We start from the raw sequence: 23,173 nt of genomic DNA, 5'->3' as shown, positions 1-23,173 counted from the left end.
CCTAAGCTCCCAAACTGCTTGGAGGAACAGTGGCAATTGTAAGAGGACTGACAGTGATGTGTCTGATAACATCTAATTGAAAACTTTGTAATGAAGGTGCATCCTCTGAAACAGTCCCTAAAAGTACAGTCAGCCCTTAACTTAAGCATGCTCATCACAGCTTCTAAATTGACATAAACCCTTCTCAGAGCAAAATCACAACAGTGGGAAACTTGAAAACTTGGTTCATTTCATGTGGTTGTAACCTCCCTCAAGCTGAGTCTCCTGGCTTCAAGTTACATTGACAAAGATAAGACAAAGACTCCAAGTTTGCCACTCTTAATGCAGGGAGACAAAAAAAAAAGGCACAGGCAAAAGGAAGTTGAAGTTTAGCAACTGCACTACAGCCTGAAGTTATAGGCAAGATGGAGAAAAACAGGGAATATGTCTTGGTTTTCACCCTTCAATTAGATCAACAACTATTGCAGTATCTTATAACAGCAGAACTGGTCCTTAAAGACAAGTTGGTCTGTTTTTCCTTACAGACAGAAGGATTCACTGTGGATGCAGTAGTAAGAACAGTTGCTGTCAATGGTATGCATCCAGCTTGATGCAAAACAGATATGCAAAGTATATCCACTTGACTCAAGTGCATAATATTCTATTTGGTTATTTTTACATGATTACCATATCTGGAAAACATTTAAAAGTATAACAATCTCGGTTGTGCCACGTTGTTAATTTTCAACAGGCTATTACATGTTATTAAATAGGATTTTACCTTACTTGGCTGGAATCCATTGTAAATAATCCATAGAGGAAAACAAAGAGCCCAACCAGAGCAGCAGGAATAAGCATTCCAGTATACCATCCCAGCCAGGCAAAATACAGGCCAATTTTTTCACCAAAATATCGCCTACATGAAAAGGAAACATATACATTGTTTAAAGTGAAAACTTATGGTGACTTTTATCTATCTCTATTATCACAGTAGCAGAATAATTCTAACAAGGAACTACCACCACAAGTTCATGGCAAAATTGTCAGATTACCAAAAGGTGGCCTTCTTTTATCAGGCTATAATAACATTCTAGTGACATCAATTGCAGACTTATGAGGGCATACAAGGATATAACTGAAGTGCCTCTGTAATTTGCATGTCCTTGCAATTGCTAAGTAGAGGTACTAGTATCAACTTTTAATTAAGAGTGAGAGAAGAGGGGGGGGGGGAGAGAGAGAGAGAGATGTACACAGACACAAGAAGTTCTGGAAAGGAATAAAGTAAGTTGGTGTGACCTTATAAAAGGCATTTATGATAGATAATCATGTAATATGACATATTTCAAACGATTACTAGTGAGGACAATGGTCTGAAAACAAGCTGAAGACTGAGCCTTAATTCTTCAAAACTTGAGTATCAGTTGCTAGAACAGATGAAGTAGCAGTGATCAGAAAGTCAATCAAGGATGATACAGCACAGAATTGTCCCATGGCACATGCTTAGCTCCATGGATGACTTGTTATGACTGTCAGATCAGGAATAAAAACTGACAGCAGAGAAAATAAGTTATTAGTATTCAATGTCAGAGGAGGAAAGCATGAAACTCAAGTATCACCATTTTTACACTTCAATTATACATATTTCTCTACATTTGGTAACCTATTACATTAATTCTAAGACATATAAACAAGAGTTTATTTAAGCCCATATGGAAAGGATACAATTGAGTCATATTTTAAGTTCACTGCATCTGGTAACATGGACTGTCCACGTGGATAAGAGTCTGCTCTCAGAGGTGCTCTCATGACAGGTAAGTGTCCCTGATCAGCAGACCACATCCCAGGTTTGCATTTTAATTTTCACACTGCAAACGCTGGAGCAGTTGGAACTACATGTCTTTTATGCAGACTCATTTGAAATAAACAGCCCTACACAAAAGACCACCCAAAAGAAGCAATTTAGAGAATCCCAGTCTTATCTGATAAGATCGAAATGTTATAGGAAAGCACCAGGAATTTAGGAGTATAGTTAGCACACTGTTGCCAGGTTGTTTGTATCACAGAAACTCTTCAAAGTACTAATACCTGATTAAATCAAGAGGTTGGTATTTGTACCACATTCCCCACCGTGCCCAACGTTCATACAAGAGGTGTCTGTGATTCTGTGCTCCGTGTGTTTTGATGGGATGTCTGCTTTTGTGGCTTCCCTGAAAAAACCACAAAGAAATACAAGTACATTACTAGGCACTATGGAAAAAATATATAAGTTTCTTAGGTATTTTTTAATATAATTTTAATAGAAATATTCCTTAATGCATATGTCTCTTATTCTGGACACTTCTGAGATATGTCACCTGGAGCTAATATAAGCCTGACAGAAGAGACAGGGTTACATATGCTTCTGAAATGGCCAGTTTCTCTAATAATTAATGACAGAAACATATTAATACAAGACTATAAAGAAGTACTCAACTCTTTATTATGACTTCAAGTACATTGCTTCTATTTCACTATTATATGCCTATTTGTATGCTTTCACCTATTTCAATTTTTGAAAAATTTTCAAGAGATGTTTGTGGTGTCTTTTTTTGTTTCTTCTACAAAATTTTAGACACTTCTGCTACGTCAGCTCAGTTCTCTTCTCCTAGACATTTCCTATGACTTTAATTCACTATGTTTGAAAGCATATAAAAAATTTAGTCTTTGTGTGGTACACATTTTCTATGATGATGGAAACAACAGGATTGGCAACATTTTGAAGCTACATAGGACTCTTGAGGCATTAAAAGCAGAACACAGAGTCAGTCTGAACCAAAAGGAGTCCTTCCCAGGCCATGTCTGACATTTACAGACCACGTGACAGACTAAAATAATAGCCTCATGCTTGGCAGTCAAGAGGTAACACACAGATTTGCTAGAACAATGCTGAGCAGAATCTCTTGTATTTGTAATTTTGCTCCAATGCTGAAGCAGGATATTTCCCTTAGTTGAATTTTTCCCCCCAAAAACCCCAGCACTTGGCTATGGTAAAGAAAATATTCGATCAATTAACTGGAAGTGAGCCAAGTCATTTGTTGTGAGGAAGCTCCCCAGAGCAGTAGTTAAGAGTTAGTGATCAGACAGATTCTTGACCCTGGTAGATCCATCTAATTTAGCCATTTAGAATTTTATCATTTATTTGAAACCTTGAGCATTCCCCACGATTCAAAGAACGCCATTTACTTGTTGCAATCTGCTGATCCTCTGGCTTAAGAATGAGTTAAAAACAAAGCTAAACATAGCAAAGAGTCCAAGTTTACTCCTTTCTCCTTACAGTCAGCAAAACAGCATACCAAAGATGTCAACTCTGAGTGTGACCTTTGCAACATCTAGGAACACCTAGGAACAGAGCATTAACTTATTCTCACAGTCAGCTGGCTGAATGACTGCAATGCATACAGCATTACTCAGTGTGGCATGTTTTAAAATATTTTTTTCCCTGCTTCTTTCTGCCCTGTTTATCCATAATAGAGTTCAAGTCTCAGCATTCCCACTGGGATTGAATTTTCACTCTTATTTGCTCATGTAGCAAAGAAAAAAAATTAAAAAAAAAAAATAAAAAATTGAATGTTTAACCACTAGTCCCTAGCATCAAGTCAGGCAGCAATTAAGATAAAAGTAGCTTAAAAATATGACTTCATTAACCTTAACTGAAATGTGGAGACAGTAGCTTATGCTAAAAAAGAGGAACATATAAAATGGATATGACAGCATAGCTTTGATGCCAGAGAAAGCTTCACAGGCTTTTCTAGTAGTAGAGCCAGCTTCTCCCTGAAGTCAGTAGCACACAGCTGAAGCGTTAACAATGATGTTAAATTATTTATCTAAAATACTCCTCCTCTATATTCCCAGTATTTAATTATTAATAGCATATTAAAAAAAATTACTCTCAGCCATTTGCAACACCCAGTCCTTCGAAACATGAGACCAAGTCACGACATTGAGCCCAAACCACAGAGTTCAGAGCTGCAATTACCACACCCCTGAGAGCATTTCAAATGACTGAAGATGTGTGGCTTTCTTTTCAATACCAAAAGATTGTCTGAAAAGCCTCCTAAGTCATACACGAGTTTGTTGGGTTTTTTTTACTTCATAGGTTTACAGTCTTCAGTAGACTTTAACCTACTGAAAAAGATATTGTCAAGTAGAAATTACCCAGAACTGTTTGGGAAAGACTAAATGGGAAATAATTAAGTGGTCTCCCTAACTGTGATCAAATGCCCAAGCTATCAGAAAAACAAAACATTATGTACATGGTAAGCAAAACTAATTTAATATAAGTGACTGGAAAAATTTGGAACAACTGATACTCTCATTAAGAACTCCACAGGCATTGTCCAGTTCATAAAAATCAGATAGAAATTATAATATCCTAGTTCAGCAAGAAAATGCTCCAGGATGTTATTATAATACACAATGTAAGAAAAAATTTAAAAGTCAATATTAAAGTAAGAGTTACAAATAAAAAAAGTATCAACAGACTACATAGCGAAATTAAAAATTTGCAGGACAAAATTAAAGTAGGATCCCAAACCATTAGGGCAAGCTTTAATCTAAATGTAGAAATAAAAATCAAATTAACCAGGTTACCTCATGTGGTGGAAATGCTGCTTCATATGTTCCGTTATTTAGTAACCTATTAATACCTTAAAAAAAGAAAAAGCATTAGTTCTGACATCAATATTTTATACACATTTTTCAAGTAGTGTGAACTTTCAAGTCATATTGAGAACACAAATTAATATTAGATGATCAGGATGCTGCTAAAGATGACAATAATCAATAATCCCACCAATTATTTGAGCAGGTCTTGTTGATCCTTTCAGATTTCTGGCTCTGTCAAACTGCAGCAACTTGCTGAGGGCCAAAGCCTGCAACTTTTCTCTCAGCATTGGGTGCTTGTGTCAGATGGAGTGTGAGAAGAGAGTTACATTCCTGTTGTACTCAGCAGAGCACATGATACAGATTTGATGGGTAACCAGATGATCTGACACACACACAGAGGGTGGTATGGACACACAACCCTCGAGGCAGTGAAACCCCAGCAGGGTTAAAAGCTAACCTGGTATTTTTAAATTTAAGCCAGTTGAACTTCATATCAGAGCAGTGTTCTGCACCACACTGACTGCTGCATTTTGGTTCAGTTGCTAGAGTCTTTCCAAATCCAGATTTGTTATACTATCACAGCACATTATAAAAAATAAAAAATAAATAACCATTGATAGTTACAATAAAAAGATTCAGTTGCCTGGAAGAGCAGACCTGTAGTCAAGAGTTTCCCCAAGAAATAAGAACATGTGATGGAATTCAGATTTGACTGTTCAAATATACAAATTATGCTAAATTAATCTCATAATGAAATTTGCCATCATCAACTGCAAAGGTGTTAGATTTGAATCCTTGTTATCTATGTTTTTCTTACTACTGCTTCTCTTCAGAAACTCAAGGAACAACTTTCTGTAATTTGTTTAATTTTCATAAGTGTAAGGTTTTAATATGCCATTACATATTTAATTCTTAATTTAATTCCTGCAGAAAAAACAGGAAATCATGCATACATCCCTCCCTTGGTCATTTTAAATGAAAATTAATAGGCAGATCTTCTAAAAACTAATACTATATTAAGAGTGTTGATATAAACCAAATTTAGTCTTCAGATCAACTGCCTCTGATTTGCACAGAGACCTCAAATAAGTCAAGTGTATCTCACATCGATTCTGCTGGACTGGAACTGCTGGATAGCAGCAGAAATATTAGGATCAGTCCTTGAAAACCCTGTCAGTTTTCTGAGGTATATGTTACCTTTATTGTGGCTCTTGATCAGTAAAATTATAATAACCTCTCCACTATATTTTAAGGAATGAGTAATTAGGTGAAAAATATTGCCAATTTTCACTGAGTTATTCAGGAGGATAATGATGGGACACTGCTTCAACTCTGATCCTGAGTGAACGAAAAGATTTCAAGGAAAGAAAAAATTAAATTATTTTACTCAAATGGTATTTTTTCAGGCGAGTAAAGATATAAAATTTTATAGCTTCAAGTTAGGAAAAATAATACAGCATTCTCACCCATTTTGGATTTTCCATCTTCATACTTAGTTCTCTGTAGCACGTGATGCACGATTCTACTCCTTGTGGAATTGCTGAAGAAGCTATCTTTGTTGTTTATCGTAAAACTATTAAAATAATTAATGGTTTTTAATATTCAAAACAATGCACATGTGTTGAAACATAGCTGCTCAAGTGTTTCCTTCTTACAGTGATTTGGATCTTTACTTTCATTGGTTACTGAATAAGACATAAGGTCTTACATCCCTAGAGCAGGTCCAATAAAGTTAACCTCATCACAGATAATTTTCGGGAAAACAGAACAACTAAAAGTAAATTCTAAAATATCCTACTATCTAGGTAATTTCTGTTCTGGATATAGTTAATTAAAGATCTTCAGTAGCAGTGGTGGCCTTAAATTCAAATTACTTATGAGGTGACAGATGTCTATGGCATGGAACCACCAAAACTACTAATTAAAAAAAAAAAAATAAAAAAATCCATGCACTGGAAATTTGAGTAGCATCTCCAGAACCATTTGCCCTTAGAGTATCCTAGGATGGAGCCAAATAAAGCATCCTTGCACAGATGGCTCCATTCTGGATGCCAGAAATCCAACATGCAGGAGCTTTCGCCTGCTCAGCTGTGCCAAAAGTGATACTATTAACAGTTGATTACATCAGCTAAGCTGGTTGAGAAAAAAACACTAAAACCAGGGGCTTGACCCATTGAATATAGGCAATTACTGAAAAAAAAAAAAAAGAGAGACTATCATGCAATTACTCTGTCTTTCAGGGGTAAAGTCAGTCCACTAGAATATAACTTCTTTACTGAAGAAATCTTGTTTAGCCTAATTCATATTTCTACTTTAAATTAAATTTTCTCTCCTAAAACAACTGTCACAAAATAAGGACAGTCAGAAAAAAACTAAGGAACAGTCAGAATTTTAAATTCTAATTTTTTGGGTACTGAAAAGATTTATGGCACAGTTTAACTACATCACTGTCAACATGTTGATTTGACCACATATAGTTGATATTTGGTGTACATCTATTTGTACTTTCAGAGGCAAGAGACCTTTTAAAATGCAGATCTGATAAGACAGAAAAAAAAAATCATCCCTGGTTTTAGCTTAAAAAAAAATCATCCCTGGTTTTAGCTTAAAAAAAATCATCCCTGGTTTTAGCTTAAAAAAAAAATCATCCCTGGTTTTAGCTTGCCTCCAGGTGTTCCCAATATCAACAGCTGTATCAGGTTTTGCCTGAGTTAAATATGTAATTAAGCAAAGCCAACTTGAGTGAGTATTTGCATTTTGTAATGCAATGGAAAGAAAAACTGAAAAACTTCTAAACCAAAGAGGCAGTGATAATTTTTCAGTCAAATTTCTGCCTGTGCTTCCGAGTGACTATCCAATAACAGGTAAGACAGAGTAGACTTTTGGCTTTAAGAGAAAACACATAAAACTACCAAATACGATACTTAGGCATTTGCCAGTGACCATCTGTTAGCAGCTACCTCTCTGGCAGAAATGAGAAAACAGAAAATCCTTGAGGTCTCTGGCGCTGCCTTTCCAGCTCCAGCACTTACTGGTGGATGCGTGCTCGGCTGAAGGGTGCTGTGTAGCAATCTGTCTCCTCCAGATCAGGCAGGGCCTCCTTATCAAGCTTCATTGGGTTTCTGGGCAACCAACTTTTCAGCTCCCTCATATTCCTCTGCAAACTGAGACAGCGAGAAATCAGATTTACACACTCTCACCTCCTCGGTATTTCCATCTCCAGCATCGTATATTTAGTGGCATCGTACCAGAAATGAAATGAAATCAGGAAATTTCCACATTAGGCAACTAAAAGAGAAGGATAAGGAGTTAAAAAGCAAAATGAAAAATATTTATTTGCAATCCATCTTGCACACTTTACTTGAGCACAACTCGTCCTAAAATTAGTGGGATGTGGTTTGAGATGTGACTGCAGTACTGAAAAAATTGGAAAAAATAATTTTCCAAAGTAGTTCACCTGGCAGAACAGTGGATGCTTATGCTTTACTCAAGAACATATCTAATTACCTTCTCAAGTGGAACTACTCCCCCCCTCTCTTGCCTGGCAAGACTCACAGTAAAATTCATAAATGTAAAAGTAAATATGAGAGTGCTAAGGATCAGATTATGGTTTTCTGACTGCAGAAAGCTTTTCTCTGCAAAATTTTCCTAAAAATCTAAGAACTGATATTGCCTTATGAAACAGCATACCTAATTATCAAATCATGTTACACTGAAATGGTTATGCAGTATTTAGGAAAAAAAACCAAACCTAGATACGGCTTCCTCCAGATTCCTAAAAATTAACACTACAAAAGACAAACAGAACATCAATGTTGTATCCTCAATTAGATTATATACTGGCAACATAAGTGTTTTGGGTTTTTTTTTCTACTGGCAACTAGCCTAAACAGTGTCTCAGGACATTGTTTATTCAGGGTAAATATAGTGAAGTGCACTAAATTTTCAAGAAAATGCTCGAAGTTACTTATCACTTCAGTTTTGCACTCCTTGCTGACCTAACTTTTTTCACACTCAACTGCAATGCAATATGGATATTTCAGGAGTAGATCTCATACTAAACAAGTGCTATATTGTGACACTATAAGCATATCAGAGATTCTGAAAAAGTCTAAATTTGAGAAAAACATTCCCTAAACAGTATTTTTCTCAGTAGGATTTGGGCTCTACTCAGTGAACGTGTATGCATGATAGATAAAGCACATATATCTCATATCCACAAAAAGTGTAACACATAGTAACAATTTTTTTTTCCTCTGAGGTGAATACTTCATTGGCTGTGCTAAGCAGAAGCATAGCTACCCATTTCATAATGTCCATAATAAAAAGTTATATTTCATGATGTTCATAATATTTCATAACGTTCATAATAAAGAATAATAAGTGATGATACAGTAAATTGCTCTCAGGAGCAAAGTGACCCAGGTGAAGATGTACCTCTTATTGTCAACATCAGCAAAAATGTTCTGCCCCTATTTGACACAGTGTCAGACAGAAATCTCAGCCAAATGTGGGAGCAGGATTTTACAGTTACATTTAAAATTCTCAACATTTTCTTCTCACTATATATTGCAAGGTATTGATTCACACTCTGTATGTAACTGTACCTTGAGAGCCACCACTTGTGCTTGACTCTAACCATTATGAGCCAAAGAAAATAATATGTTCATGAAGTTGAAACACAGAATACAGTTCCCAGGCAGGTGCATCCCATAACAGTCTCCTTAATAACATCTTAGTGCATGAGTTGATTATCTTTATTAGTTCCAGTGCAAGTTCTCTCAGTACACAGTGTCTATAACTACAGTTTCCCTTTATTTTCTTCATCTTTTTTTTTTCTGTCATACACATGCTGATTTTTTTAGTAAAAATCCAGACTTTTCTTTAATGAGAAAAATATGCAGATGCATCAGGAAAAAGAGAAAAACAGTGCATCTGATTTCAGACTCCTTTATCATGAAATTAAAATTGGTTATGTGAAAAGTTTTGATCATTTCTTCCATACAAAAATCTAAAAAAAAAATAGTAGATGAAAAATAAAGAAATTAACTCGTTTAAAATTCATGTCTGCTCTTTTTAACATGAAAGACAGCATTGGAATAAATTAATACTTATGTCTCCACTACATTTGCAGTTTCTCTTCTGAGACAAAAAGGTTTTTTATCTAAGGTGTTACTGCCTTTTCATTACATCACTTATGGCTGATCATTTCAAAATTTAGTGACTTCGCATAGCATAGCAACTGAAAAGAACATCACCCCCATGTATAAAAATAATCCAACAAGACACTTCTCCTGACTTATGTTATTTTACTGTAGAAGAAGAACTGAACTTTCCTGGTGCCCTCATTTAAAGACAAATTTTTACCTAAATCATAGGACTAAGTATTAGCATTTCTACTCAGAGTGGCTTTCTAGGTCCGAAGTAGCAGTTTAGACAGATTCCTGATTTAATCTATTCAATGTCATCTATTTAGTGAGAGTAAAAGCAGACAGAGCTGGTCTGGGGAAGTCAGTAGTTCAGGCAATGAGACCAGAAGTGTCCCAGTAGAAGCACAAGATATGAGCTGCTGCTTCAGGTGTGCTCTTACTTGCAACCACTCCAGTTGGTGCTCCTGGAACACTGTGCACCTCAGACCAAGGTATTCTGAAACACCTGTGCATTTCATTCTTAGCTATAAAATTTAATATTTTAGGAAGGTGCTTGCAATGTCAGTTTTGCCCAAATTCCAACCTCGGCAGTACTGTTCTGATTTATTTGGTTGGTTAACCTTTTTTTACAGAATTAGTCCATCCAAAAATCCTTGTGGGTTACATTTATTCTACATAACTGCAATACAAAGGAACACTGTATAGGTGAGTTTAGCATTATTTGATCAAACTCATGGAATGAGATACCAGAATTAAGCAACTCCACCAATCTTGTTAGGTAGTTTTGACAGATATCAGCACCCCGTAGTTTGCTCAGTGTTTGTGCTTCTCAAGACTGGCCAGAAATGTCACCCATGTGCCACCAAGTTACATGGGCATGGTGCTTTTTCAGGTTTTGTAATGGGAAGCATGTAATGGTTGACAGATTCAACACAGGGACACAATTATCATCAAATAAAAGGAAAAAAAAAAGATACTATGTTTATTCCATGGAATGACATCAGCAATTTCACTTCAGTGTGCAGACTGAAATCCGTAAGATTTCACAAGTCCTTCTGCAAAGCAAACTTGCTGCAGGTCAGTTGCTAAACAGTAATTTTCGGTTCTCTGTCCTTAGAAGTATTAAGTGATTTCAACATTTCAGTGGGCAGAGGGAATCTGCACACTAAGACAACTATCTTTTCATTTTCTTTTCCTTGATGTCATTCTTTTCCAGCATGAAATCAGCATGTCCAATACAGCAGATTCAAGACTGATTTATTAGATTATTTAGTCTTAAATCTGAGAGTTCAGACAATTTTTGATACCCACACTATTTACTTGCATATTCCTTTCCTTTGAGAAGATTTTTTGAAGGCTTTTCAAATATTGCTCTCAATAAATATGAGAGAATTATTTCTACAGTGTGATCCTATGAACAGAAATCACACTTCATAGGATTAAGTACAATGTTAAGGGCTTTATTAAAGGTATACAAATAAAGAAATAGAGATACCACATAGATACCACATAAAAGAAAGTGTACCAGTAAGCACTACATTTATCTTCTGTCCTTTCATTTGTGCACCTAAAAATCTTCTGCAGACTTTTTAAAGAACATCTGTCATATAACCACGTCAATAAAGCCAGAGAAGTGTACAGGTCACAGCAGGGCCTAATATGCTAGTGTTACTTCATATTCCTAAATTAGAAAAACTCTATAGCCTTCAAATTTTATCTTTGATATACAAGGATTTTAGTAAAGTAATTCACTGTAGCTCTTATAAACTCTATTTAATAACTTAGAAATATTAACAAGAGATTTAATAAATTACAGACAAGCAGTTTGAGTTTGAAAAGCTGTAAGATGCAAGGAAACAATGACAGCTGTAGAAGTTAAAATGATGAAATGTGTATGTCAGTAATTTTAGAGTTAGCTTTCATTCTCAGATGTAGCTTTTTTTTTTGTTTTCACATTATTCCTTTGTGCACTGAATTACACAAAGGGTCAGAAAAAATATTCAGAAAAATATTCATCTCCAAATTCTCACAAAGGACATCATAGGTAAAAGCATTTGCCTCAAATAAAAACTCAATCTGGCATGAAAATTGCTTATCACTTGATTCACAAGTACTGTGCAACTTCAGTTGCACGTTTCAGATACCTGAACAGGGAAAATATCCTTCTAAATAAGGAAAATAAATTTATTTAATATGCAGGACTCACCAGATGGATTACAGATGAAATGAGACAATTTTGAAGTAAAGCTTGTTGATTTTGCCCTTGCATTAAAAGCACATCACTTACATTTTTCACAATGCACGCTGAAATGGAGCAAGCATGCAAATGACTGGGAAGAGGAAAAAACGCAGTTGTAAATTTATGTTGTAGATTGTTTCATTTCAAAATATTTTATCTGCTTTTTGTTCGAGTTTTCTCCCTCTACCATTCAACAGTGCTTTGTCTGTTTTTGTTAGCAGATCATCTTGCAAACTGCTATCACGAGAGTACTTAAATTGTTCCGGAGAAATAATGAGAGCTCTTCATCATCTAAAGCAACGACAGAGAACCTAAATCCAATGTTATGTCATCTCAAGACCCATCTCCAGAAAACCCACGACAGGGAACTCTTCCGGGAGATTTCCCTCATGTAAAATATTTTCATGTATCTTTTCCACTGGTGATTATGATTTACAAGACATCATTATGTCTGACCAGAGCAATGGGGAGTGATTACAGCTCGCAGTGTCCCCTGTCCTCACTCCTCAGCACCCCCAAGCTCCTTTCACCCATCCCTGCAGCCTCTTGTACCCTTCTCCTGGCTGACAGAAGCACCACCAACAGCAGAGCTACAGGTGAGTTTTCCAAGTTATTCTGTCAGCCATCAAATAAAAGTTCAAAGCAGCCTTCGGCGTGTGGCATTGATCTGTTCCTGATCATCAGGACACACAAGAGAGAAAATGTGTTTGCATGTCTAAGGAAACAGCTGACTGTCAGTATATCTGAGACATACAGTCAAAAGTATGCCTCATGCTAAAAAGGAATGCCTTGGATTCAGCAGAGACAATGGCAGAGATAGCTCCAGTGTTAAATCTTAAAGGTCAGGATAAGGCCTGCTTTTTTTCCCCCTGGCATTAACATTTTTTGATTTTTAAATGATAGCTGGCAAAGCTTCAAAGTACTGCACCTTGTTACAGATGAATATTTTAACACTTTAAGCTGATATATTTTGAGTTTTCAGGAAAATAATCCAATTTGCCAAGTTTCATGGATAAATTTACAACTGCGAATGGATTTTCTTTACCAGGGTGACTATCTGACAAAATTAGAAGCTACACATCACCCACCAACCTGCCCATGGTTTTGCTCCTCCAGTCAGTGTAATAACATTTTTTCCTGAAAGAACAGCAAAAATCAGCTGAGATTAATCAAGTAGGATACAGTTGAAAAGGACATATACATTAAAGAAGAATGTTGGACATTCTAAAACATGCGTTTTCATAGACAGAAAGGTGAAATCACTTGAAAAATGCAACTGTAATTGAGTAAGTCATTAAAATGACATAGTTTCACTTTTTTTTACATTCGTTCCTGAGTCAAAATTACATTTTAGATTTGTAGCTAATAACAATAACAATAGATAATAAATAACTCCTTTAACAGTTCTTTTCTCTCCACCTTTCACTGCCTATAGACACTTAGAGAAACAGGACCAGGAATTCCCAGTCAAGCCTTCTGAGAACAGTTATTCTGAAACCAAATAGAGACATATTTGCTGCACTATAATATTTTGCACACCTAGTTTCAGGTGTTCAGGCTTTTTTCTGGTCTCCTCCTATCATTTCATGTCACATTTCAACCACACAAAGGCCTCGATCTTGCAGATTCCTCAGGATTTAACAACTGCCCATCTGGGCAGTATTTGAGATTGAATAAAGTACATTACTTACCTTGAAGAAACACTGAAATTAATACATTAAAAAGAGTGATGGAAAATATGTGGCCACTGCAAAATTGTTTATCCACCAATCTGCAAGCTGCTGGCAGCCTGACACTTAGTACCACTAGGCAGAATTGCAAATGAAGCAATGATTAAAGGATTTTCAGACATTTTTTAACAAAACCCTTCCTTAATTCCCTTAGCTGTTTCGCACAGATGGAGTCCAGCTAAGTTACAGATACAAATAATTTATTCATTACACATAATAATAATGTTTCATGATTTATTTGTAGACATAAATAAAATTAAACTTTTGTCTGAGTTCTGGAAATACATAATAGTTTCATTTCTACTGACAGACCATATACTTAACAAAAATATCTATAAATTTTTTAAAAAGTTATAATTCAGTCATTACCTCACCTTGGAGCTTACAAAAATCCTGTTTGAAACCATACACATATACTTTGAAATAAAGCAGCATTGCAAAAGTCAGCCTTACATACAAGAGAACAGTGATTACCACTGTCTTTTAAACTGTTAGAAAAATTTCCTTTTGCAATTGAAACACTGAGATACCATCTATCTATATTATATATATCTGATGGATCCTATAAATCTGCCAACACATTTTTGTATAATGCCATGCTAAAAGAGTTCTTTGATGCTGGGTAGTCCCTTGGGCCAAAATAAAAGTATTTTTACTTTCCAGCAATAGAGAGAAATAACCCATGTTATAATAATTCTGTCGATTTTGTTTAGATTCCTGGATTGAGCAAAATGAACCTAGAAAGTATGAATTTAATTCTTCATGTGTTATTGATGTATGACACCGATACATGGTGTATTTTAGTGACCATAACCAAAAGTCAAAATTTTGCATGACTGTGCAAGAGAACAAGGGTGTACAGCATTAAAGTACTGCAGGGAAGGTTACCTTTCTTTTCAACTGTACACTAAAACTGGACAGTCAGAAACCACTGATAAAACAAATAAAGGCTAAGAGAAATAATCTGTTTTTTACACTCACAGGATATTTCAAGTAGGAAGGGACTCACACAGATCATCAAGTCCCAACTCCCTTCTCCTCTCAGGCACCCTTAAATCTATCTAAGGGTGACCTGAAACTTTTTGGGAGGAAGCTACTCTAGTTCACTGTAATTGTGTGAGAGAATTGTATGATTTGAGGTTCCTCTGCCCACCTCAGAAAAACAATATAGGTCATCCAGTTAGGAAAGGTTTGCTTTAAACAAGCAAGCTCAAGACTTAAAAAAAACAAAAGTGGTTTTGACAGAACACATAACGAAATTACAAAATGTGTGTTCACATCACATTGTTACGGGAGTCTAGATTGTTATTTTTGCATCCATGAAAAGCCATCAGGAGCAAATATAAAGATGAAGACATGAATGACATGAACTCTGCCTCCTCAGCAAGTCTCTAAACCACAAACTCTAAGCCTCTAAACCACAAACTTTACAGAAGTGAAGAGAGAAGGCATCATGGAACACTGCTCATCTCCTGTAGGGGACACTTCAGACAGGTTGCTGGTCTGTTTTAGACTGCAATTTCATTTAAATTCCTATTAAAATCTTTTTAAAGAGAAAAGCAGTGTTGACCAATTTACTTTTTCTCACAGTTCTATTACAGAGGTAGAGGTGGAAAAGTTTCTTACCAAATAAATTTATTTCATACTACAGCAAAACTCCCAACATGGTGAAAATAAAAAGTTCAGCTTTTGGTGTACTGAACTGAATGGGATAAAAAGAAGTTAAAGCTCAGGAAAAAGAAACATGGATCAGACACTTCAGGGAAATAATAAAGAGAATATATTTACATGTCAGTTAATAATATAACAAACAAATATAGCCTAGAATGCCTTGCAAATAAAGTAGCATTGCAAAAGTCAGCCTTTTTTTTTTCTGAAGAGTACTATTGATCTGTGAAGTAACTAAAATTATGAAGAAATCAAACCATTGCTAAAACTCAACTTAATTTTGTGATTTCATGTATCGAAAGTAAGAAGGAATTATTTTTTAATTGGAATTTAGATTATTTATGTGTGCGTACACACATACGTAAAGACTTCTATATTTAAAATATTGACAAGTATTACTCAAATTAGAGAAGCTCAAACAGCACTATAATGATATTCTTAACCATATGGAAGATGACTGTTACAGAAAACATTTTTGTTATGGAAAAGCCTTTGAAGGCTTAATGGGACGATGTGGAAACTCATTACAGAAGTGGGTATGTGAAGCAGGTTTTGAGCAAAGGATGCTTCACAATGACTGTTTCTGGCTTAGGACCAATGCAAGAGAGCCACACTGCCACAGCATGAAACACTGAGCAGTTGGCAGTTTGAGTGAGAAAGGAGTGCCGTAAGGGTATTTTCCATGAGTCACACAATTTTGGAATCTAGTTACCACTTTAACTCCTTAGGAGGTTTACAGCACACTATGTGCTCTTCTATCTCTCTAAGAACATTATTAATCAATTTGAAAAGGCACGTTTTCTCCTTTAAAAATTTCTGTATTATTGCAGGAGATTTTAACCTGGTCCTACAAACCAATAACAAATATTTATTGCAAAAACATATGACAGAACTTGTTTAGCACACAGACAAGGAACTCAGATCAGTTCATTATTCTGCCTAAGGAAAGCTACTGGACCTCATTTTACTCAAATTGTGATAATACGTGTTATACTGGAGACATGGAAGCTTTTTGTGTCATTCTGCTTGCCTTTGGGGAAGGCTTTAGAAAAACCCTAAAATCATGGAGAATTACTTGAGCTCAGAGGGAGAATATCTGAAACTCTGCCAAGGACATCCAAAACAACGTGTGAACTACTAACAGTGTTTTCTAAAGACATATGCTCAATTTGACTTAGAAGGTAAGTTTGAAAACAAGCACCCCAGAGTACTGTGCAAAAACGTGGCAAGAGCAGGACTATTTGTTCCTCCTCTCTTCTCTTCCTAATCATATCACTAAATCAAATATGAGCGTGGCTGGCTACAGAGCTGTAAAGACTGCATTTTAGCCTTAAGTAAATAATGAACTTTTAATATTAAGCACTAAATTACAGGTTTCTTAAAATAGTTTCCACAATACCTGAAAGGCATCCTGATGTTCATTCTTTCTGCGTATTTGCACAACGTCTCCCATGGACAGTGAACTTTAACAAACATGATATCACTGTTTGTAACAGCTGGCTGTAAAGAGAAGTAACAAACAAATGCACATTAATAATTTAAACCTTTATGGCAACTACCTTCCTAGAAGCATTCTCCAGGGTCAAATTCTGATTTTAGGTCTGAAGTTGGCATGCAAGTCTGAAAGCACAGTAAGTGATCTCAGCTAGGCAAAGGAAAATGACTAACTTTTTTCCCCTCACAAATTCCATAATATGCACAGACTAGTATGACAAAAGGACTCTGTTGGAAAGATCTTTGCTCATGAACACAAGTAAAATAGAGAAAGACTTCATGCACCACTTTTTTACATGGAATAAATTACTTAATTCTAAATCTCCACAAAATCATCTTAGTTTGAGTAGTTTGAAGACCATTCTGTGTGTCTCCCATTTAAGGAGAAGAATGCTCAGTTGCTAGAGAAGTAAGAACAGCTGAGAGGAGGCTCCAGGTTGCACCCTGCCAAAATGGTATCTCCAGGGAATGGTTAAGTAATTGCAATATCTGCTAGGAACTTTTAAATGTGATCTCTGTAGGAATTGAGATTTTTTTTTGGTAAAAATTATAAGATATACTCTAAATGTTTTTCATCATCAATTTATTTGTATATAAAACAAGAGTACAGCCTTGCAGGTTTCTATATTCATCTTCTCTTATGAAGACTGCAGTTCCACATCCTTCTCCCAGATGTATTTGCTTGAGATTTTATAAGCAGATATTTTGATATTTGAGTTGAGTCTGATTAAAGCCTCCAAAAACTGGAGTTTGCAAGTTTTGGTAAGCAAAGGTAAAAGAAAATGTAGTTAAAGGGTTAATAACACTTAAAATGTTCACAGTTCTACCTACCAGTTCCATAAAGTCACATCATAGCTCAATAGTACCACCTCGAGGATTTTACTTTTCTCAAAAGATGTGGAAAAAAAACTACTAGTGGAAGACAATTTAAAACCTTTGATAAGTAGAATGATGATCTCATAATTTTTTTTCTTAAGTGTCAATAATTCTGAATTGACAACAGCTGAGATTTTACTATTTATTGAAATTGGAACAAAACTAGATATTTTTACTACTAGACTGTAACAATTCTTAAAAGTCTTAAAACTGAATTTTAGTCAGGTAGGTTATTTATTAATATTTATATGCTACATTGTGAGCTATAACTTGCAAGCTCATTGCTTAAACGTAGGACATTCTACTGAGTTGAAAAGAATAAATCAGGATGAGATGTACATGAAGCGTAGGATCTTACTTCAGGATAAACTAAACACACACCTGTTTAGTAGGTGATTCATGAAACAGCAAAAATACAAGGTTGTTTTCCTGACTCTGTTCTCCTTTTTTTATATTAATACTTCTATTACTAGCCATGGATTAACTAGATAGTGACAACCTTAATCCTTTGAAAAAAAGTGAGATATTTAGCATCATGCATTCTGCTGAAAGACATAAAGGTTACATATTAAAGCAATAACACAAGTTACTGAAGCTCCTGTTCTGCAAGCATTTGTAGTTGGAATTTTTCCCTCTGTACTGCACCACACCTCTGTGCTCAACCACATATCCCCAAATCATTTTAAACACACGCTATCAAACAATTTTTCTTATTAATTTAATATGATTAAACAGGTGGTGGGGACAGCCTGATTGGAAAGGCTTGTAAGATTGTCAGGAATCTTTTATCAGTTCAGTAAAGTTTTTATGCCACATAAGCTACAAGACTCACCTCCCGTTCTAACATCAGCCCTTCTGCTCTCAAATTCTTCTCAAATGTGCTTCTTTTTTCTACCTGTGGACTTGATTTCTTGTAGACCAGGATGTAATCAATGCGCTTTTTGCCATCTTTGAAGAAGAGTCCTGATGATGCCATGGCATCACTCTAGAGAAGATATAATAAAAGTACACTGAATATGGCATCTAAAAAGATGAAGAGTCCTATCATGAACAGCATATAACACAGCATTTCCTAAACCACAGAAATGTCCACATAATGGTAGGATGAATATGTAAAAAAGCCGTAAGAATAAAATGTCAACATGCATCAGTTGCTCAGGATTTCCAATAAATTAGAATAAAACAAAACAGCTTCACAAAACCCATATTTCAGTTATTTCTTTCAGCTGTGAAAAAGCCTTAAAATTATTGTGTGATGTGTATTGATATGAACTTCTGCTGATTCTTATTTTCAAGGGGAATTAAAAAAGAAAATTAAAGTAAAGTAAATTAAAGCAACTTTCTCTCTGTTTTGTACCTGGGCAAATTGTATAGAACAAACATACTTGTATTTTCTCCAAGAGAGAAGTAAATCCAAAAAATTAAAAAAGAAATGGTATTGATTGGAATGATTTCATGGATATTCTAGCCCAAGTGCTCTTTCAATGCCATGTTAGCAATGTTTAAATCTTGACTAGTTGCTTCCCACCATGCTTCCAAACACAAGGGATTGTCTGACCTTGATATGGAAAACCCTGATTTACATGTTGCTGCTAATGCAAGCTATTTTTGTATTCTGTGCTTTGCATGATTCAGAACAGACAGAGACTATATCAGCTGGTGTCAGACTATAGAATCATAAAATCATTAGACTGGAAAGAACCTCCAAGATCATTGGACCTCTGACCAAACACCACCATAACAGCTAAACTAAATGCCATGTCCAGTAACTGCCTGAACACTTCCAGGGATGGTGACTCCAACACCTCCCTGGGCAGCCCTCTCCAAAGCTTAACCACCCTCTCAGTGAAAAAGTTCTTCCTGATACCCAACCTGAACGCCTCCTGGTGCAGCTTGAGGCCATTTCCTCTTGTTCTGTCACTAGTTGTCTGGGAGAAGAGGCTGACCCCCCTCTTACCATGACCTCCTTTCAAGCAGTTGTAGAGAGTAATAAGGTCTCTCCTGAACCTCCTCTTCTGACTAAACACCCCCAGCTCCCTCAGTTGCTCCTCATATGACTTAATCTCTAGACCCCTTACCAGCTTTGTTGCCCTTCTCTGGACCCACTCCAGCCCCTCAATGTCTGTGTTGAAATGAGGGGCCCAGAACTGGACACAGCAATTAATGTGTGGCCTTGCCACTGCCAAGCACAGAGGGATAATCATAGCCCTGCTGGCCACACTACTCCTGACACAGGCCAGAATGTCACTGGCCTTCTTGGCCACCTGGGCACACTGCTGGCTCATGTTCAGCCAACTACTGACCAGCACCCCCAGGTGCTGAAGACTTTGAAATCTGAAAAGGTAAACTGAGAAACTATCATCATCTTCTGGAGAAGTAGCACTCATTTAAACACAAACTGTCCAAAACAATCATGTTGGTTTCAAGTAGGATACATTACACCTATGTATATATGGGACCAGACACCTGTGAATGCTGCATCTTTTAAACAATGGGTCTCAGAAATTAATGATATTTGGATTATTTGGATATGAAATTTATAATACTCAGTGTTATATCCAATAGCTACACTCTCTATTGATACTGATAAACAGAACCATGTGTTAGTGCATGATATCAGCAGCATAAATACTGGATACCAGCTCACTTGTTTCTATGTGAAACATTTGTCTTACACCCACATCCCTCGCTGCCGGCTTTTTATATATTTAGTGCTGCTGAGAACTCCTCTGTCTGCAAAACCTAAAGCGTTCTAACAAGATTCTTCCTCTTTCTTTGCTTTTTTAAGTCCCAAAATAAAAATCAACAGTCTTTCTCAGACCATCTACTATTACAAAGGAGTGCATCATCATATACCTGGGAACATTATTTAAGTATATCAAGCTTCAGCTGATGATCCTTTAAGATCACGGAGTCCAACGTGCTGCCAAGTCCACCACTAAACCAAGTCCCTAAGTGCCATATCTACACATCTCTTAAGGATCTCCAGGGATGGTGACTCCCCCCTCTTCCCTGGGCAGCCTGTTCCAGTGCTTGACAACCTCCTCAGTGAAGAAATTTTTCCTAATATCCAACCTTAAACATCCCCTGGTGTAACCTGAGGACAATTCATCTTGTCCTGTCAATTGGTACTTGGGAGAAGAGGCTGACCCCCACGTGGCTACAACCTCCTTTCACACAGTTGTAGAAAGCAGTAACATTCCCCCTGAGCCTCCTTTTCTCCAAACTCAACAACTCCACCTTCCTCAGCCACTCCTCATAAGACCTGTGCTCTCAATCCCTCTTTGCACACACTCCAGCACCTCAATATCTTTCATGATATTTAGATAACTAGTATCTGAAGTCCAATTTAAGGCAGTAAAGAGTGTCAAACTAGATTGATAGTACACTGAACACAGGGACCCCTTCTAAGAATTCTGAATGGGGATAGTAGTAAAAGCTTTTTATGTCATAGGTGAAATGATCTGAAGATGTAAGATGCAGAGGTTTGAAGGTGAGCTAGTAGATTAAAGGTTGAAAACCACAAATTTGAATATGGAAGTTTTTAAAATCCAAGCTTTTTTCAGGTTCAAGACATAAGCAATGAATCTGCTCTTCAACAATGAAAGATACCCGCAAAAGTATTTTACAAAATCAGACCAGAGCTGTTTTTATTATGGTTCATGGAGCAGGCAAAATCAAATACAAAGAGCCTAGCCCAAATTCCCCCAAGGGGGAGATCTGGAACTTCTCTTATACATTTTCTGCTCATGCAATTTCTGTACAGACATTCTGCAAATTACATCCATCTTTTTGTAATTCACTTTTACTTTTCTTTGGGTTATTATATGTAGCCTTTCTTTCCTCGTTTCTGAAACAGGTGCTTTTCTTCAGTCTCAGAGAGACATTTTATTTCTCAGATTATGACAGTATCCAAGTATGACCTCGGATTCATCCGCACCAAATAGAATTATTTGGGGGCAATGTTCAAGAAACAATGATCAGTCATTACAGTAGAAAGAAATTTTCCATCTGTTTTTCTCAGACCACTTTCAGAGCACTACCCCCACGGGTTGAGAAGTGCAATAGTGAAGCCACTTTGCACATTGGTGCAGTGAACCTGACCTATACTATACTGATTTCAGGACTGATTCACTTGAATGCTACTGGCACCATTAGTTTCACTTTAGTGCAGTTCTCAAGCAATGTTGCCTACAGATAACGCAGAAATACCTGTGCCAGCAAAAAAATTTATCTGGTGATTTAGTCAGAGTTTTTTTCAGTTCATCTGAAGGAGTTCCATAATGTGTAAGAAGAACAGGGAGCAGAAATTTCAATTAAACACATGAGTCAGGGTATACTGGCCATTATCTATACCTAGCACAGTGAATGAGCTGTTAGTACAGTAGGCATTCAGGCACAGCTTGTTTATTGTTTATCTGATGGCTTGGACCAATAAATCTCTGATTCATTCTTTCACCTTTTTCCTGACAGAAAAGGATCAGAAAAGGAGAAAAGAATGGGAAGAAATATTTTGTGCAAAGCCCTTACTCTCCTCTATGCTAAGATTTCCTGTTTCACCTGAAAAATATGCATAAAAAGGACTAATCAACATTCTCTAATCTCTTCATCCTCTCTACCTTCTTAGTCCTCTAGATTTTCTGAAACCTGATCGGTTTTCTTACACACATATGAAAACTTATTTGATATAAAAAACTCATTTTAGAGTATTGCAATATAGTTCAGATTTCAACAATTTAACTTAACCTTGTCCTTTCAAAGTCTTTAAATACAAGAACTTCAAATGTGAGGCTGTGAAGTGGCACTTCACTCAACATTAAGCTTGCTCATAATGCACACACTGGTTTGCATCAGATTTAACTATTACCTGAGGCTTTGCCACTACAGATCTGCTGCAGTTCCTTGGTTTTCTTTACTATTTGTCAACATTTTTGGTCGCTTTATACATGGTGATCATTATAACAAATAACATGACACACTGCTTTGAAGTCTGAAAGTGTAAAATTCAAAATACTAACATTAACATTCAACTGAAGTTTACACTTTACACTTTACACAAGGCAAAATACATTGATCAAGTTTTCGCTCAAGTTAAAAAAAAAAAAAAGGTGGAAAAACAATGCAAATATTTAGCAAAGTTTTAAAATAATCTATTCAAATGTACAAGATGAATTTCCTTGGATTTAGCCAACATGGAGGGGTTTTTAAATAAACTTTTGTTCATATTCTAATTAATGAGCAATGCCCTTTTCACAGAGAGGGAACAGCTGGTTTACTGGCTCTATCTCTCCCCAATTAATTTAAATAGAACAACTCACAGAAATTGTAACTATTTCAACTTCATTTATTTCACTCTAGTGTTCTGCTCTGTAAATTAAACTTTTCCCATTTTT

At 36.2% G+C, this 23,173-nt stretch overlaps 1 protein-coding gene across 7 annotated transcripts in view; it reads right to left on the bottom strand.

Annotated features, from left to right (window-relative positions):
* Positions 1–23,173, bottom strand: part of ANO3 (anoctamin 3) — a 177,776-nt gene that overhangs the window by 42,838 nt on the left and 111,765 nt on the right. For all 7 annotated transcript variants that reach the window (XM_051776583.1, XM_051776596.1, XM_051776593.1 and 4 more), the window contains exons 5-12: positions 18,613–18,765; positions 16,810–16,910; positions 13,105–13,149; positions 7,656–7,787; positions 6,090–6,196; positions 4,609–4,664; positions 2,065–2,186; positions 761–895 (exon numbers count right to left, since the gene is read on the bottom strand). In XM_051776583.1, the coding sequence (XP_051632543.1) occupies positions 761–895; positions 2,065–2,186; positions 4,609–4,664; positions 6,090–6,196; positions 7,656–7,787; positions 13,105–13,149; positions 16,810–16,910; positions 18,613–18,765 (851 nt within the window). The remainder of the gene's footprint in view (positions 1–760; positions 896–2,064; positions 2,187–4,608; positions 4,665–6,089; positions 6,197–7,655; positions 7,788–13,104; positions 13,150–16,809; positions 16,911–18,612; positions 18,766–23,173) is intronic.

Source organism: Manacus candei, unplaced genomic scaffold, assembly GCF_025592945.1.
Source record: "Manacus candei isolate 608988 ecotype Guabito, Panama unplaced genomic scaffold, ASM2559294v1 h1tg000009l, whole genome shotgun sequence".
NCBI lineage: Eukaryota > Metazoa > Chordata > Aves > Passeriformes > Pipridae > Manacus > Manacus candei.
Note: the sequence above shows the minus strand (reverse complement) of the source record. Positions and strands in the feature narration are given on the sequence as shown.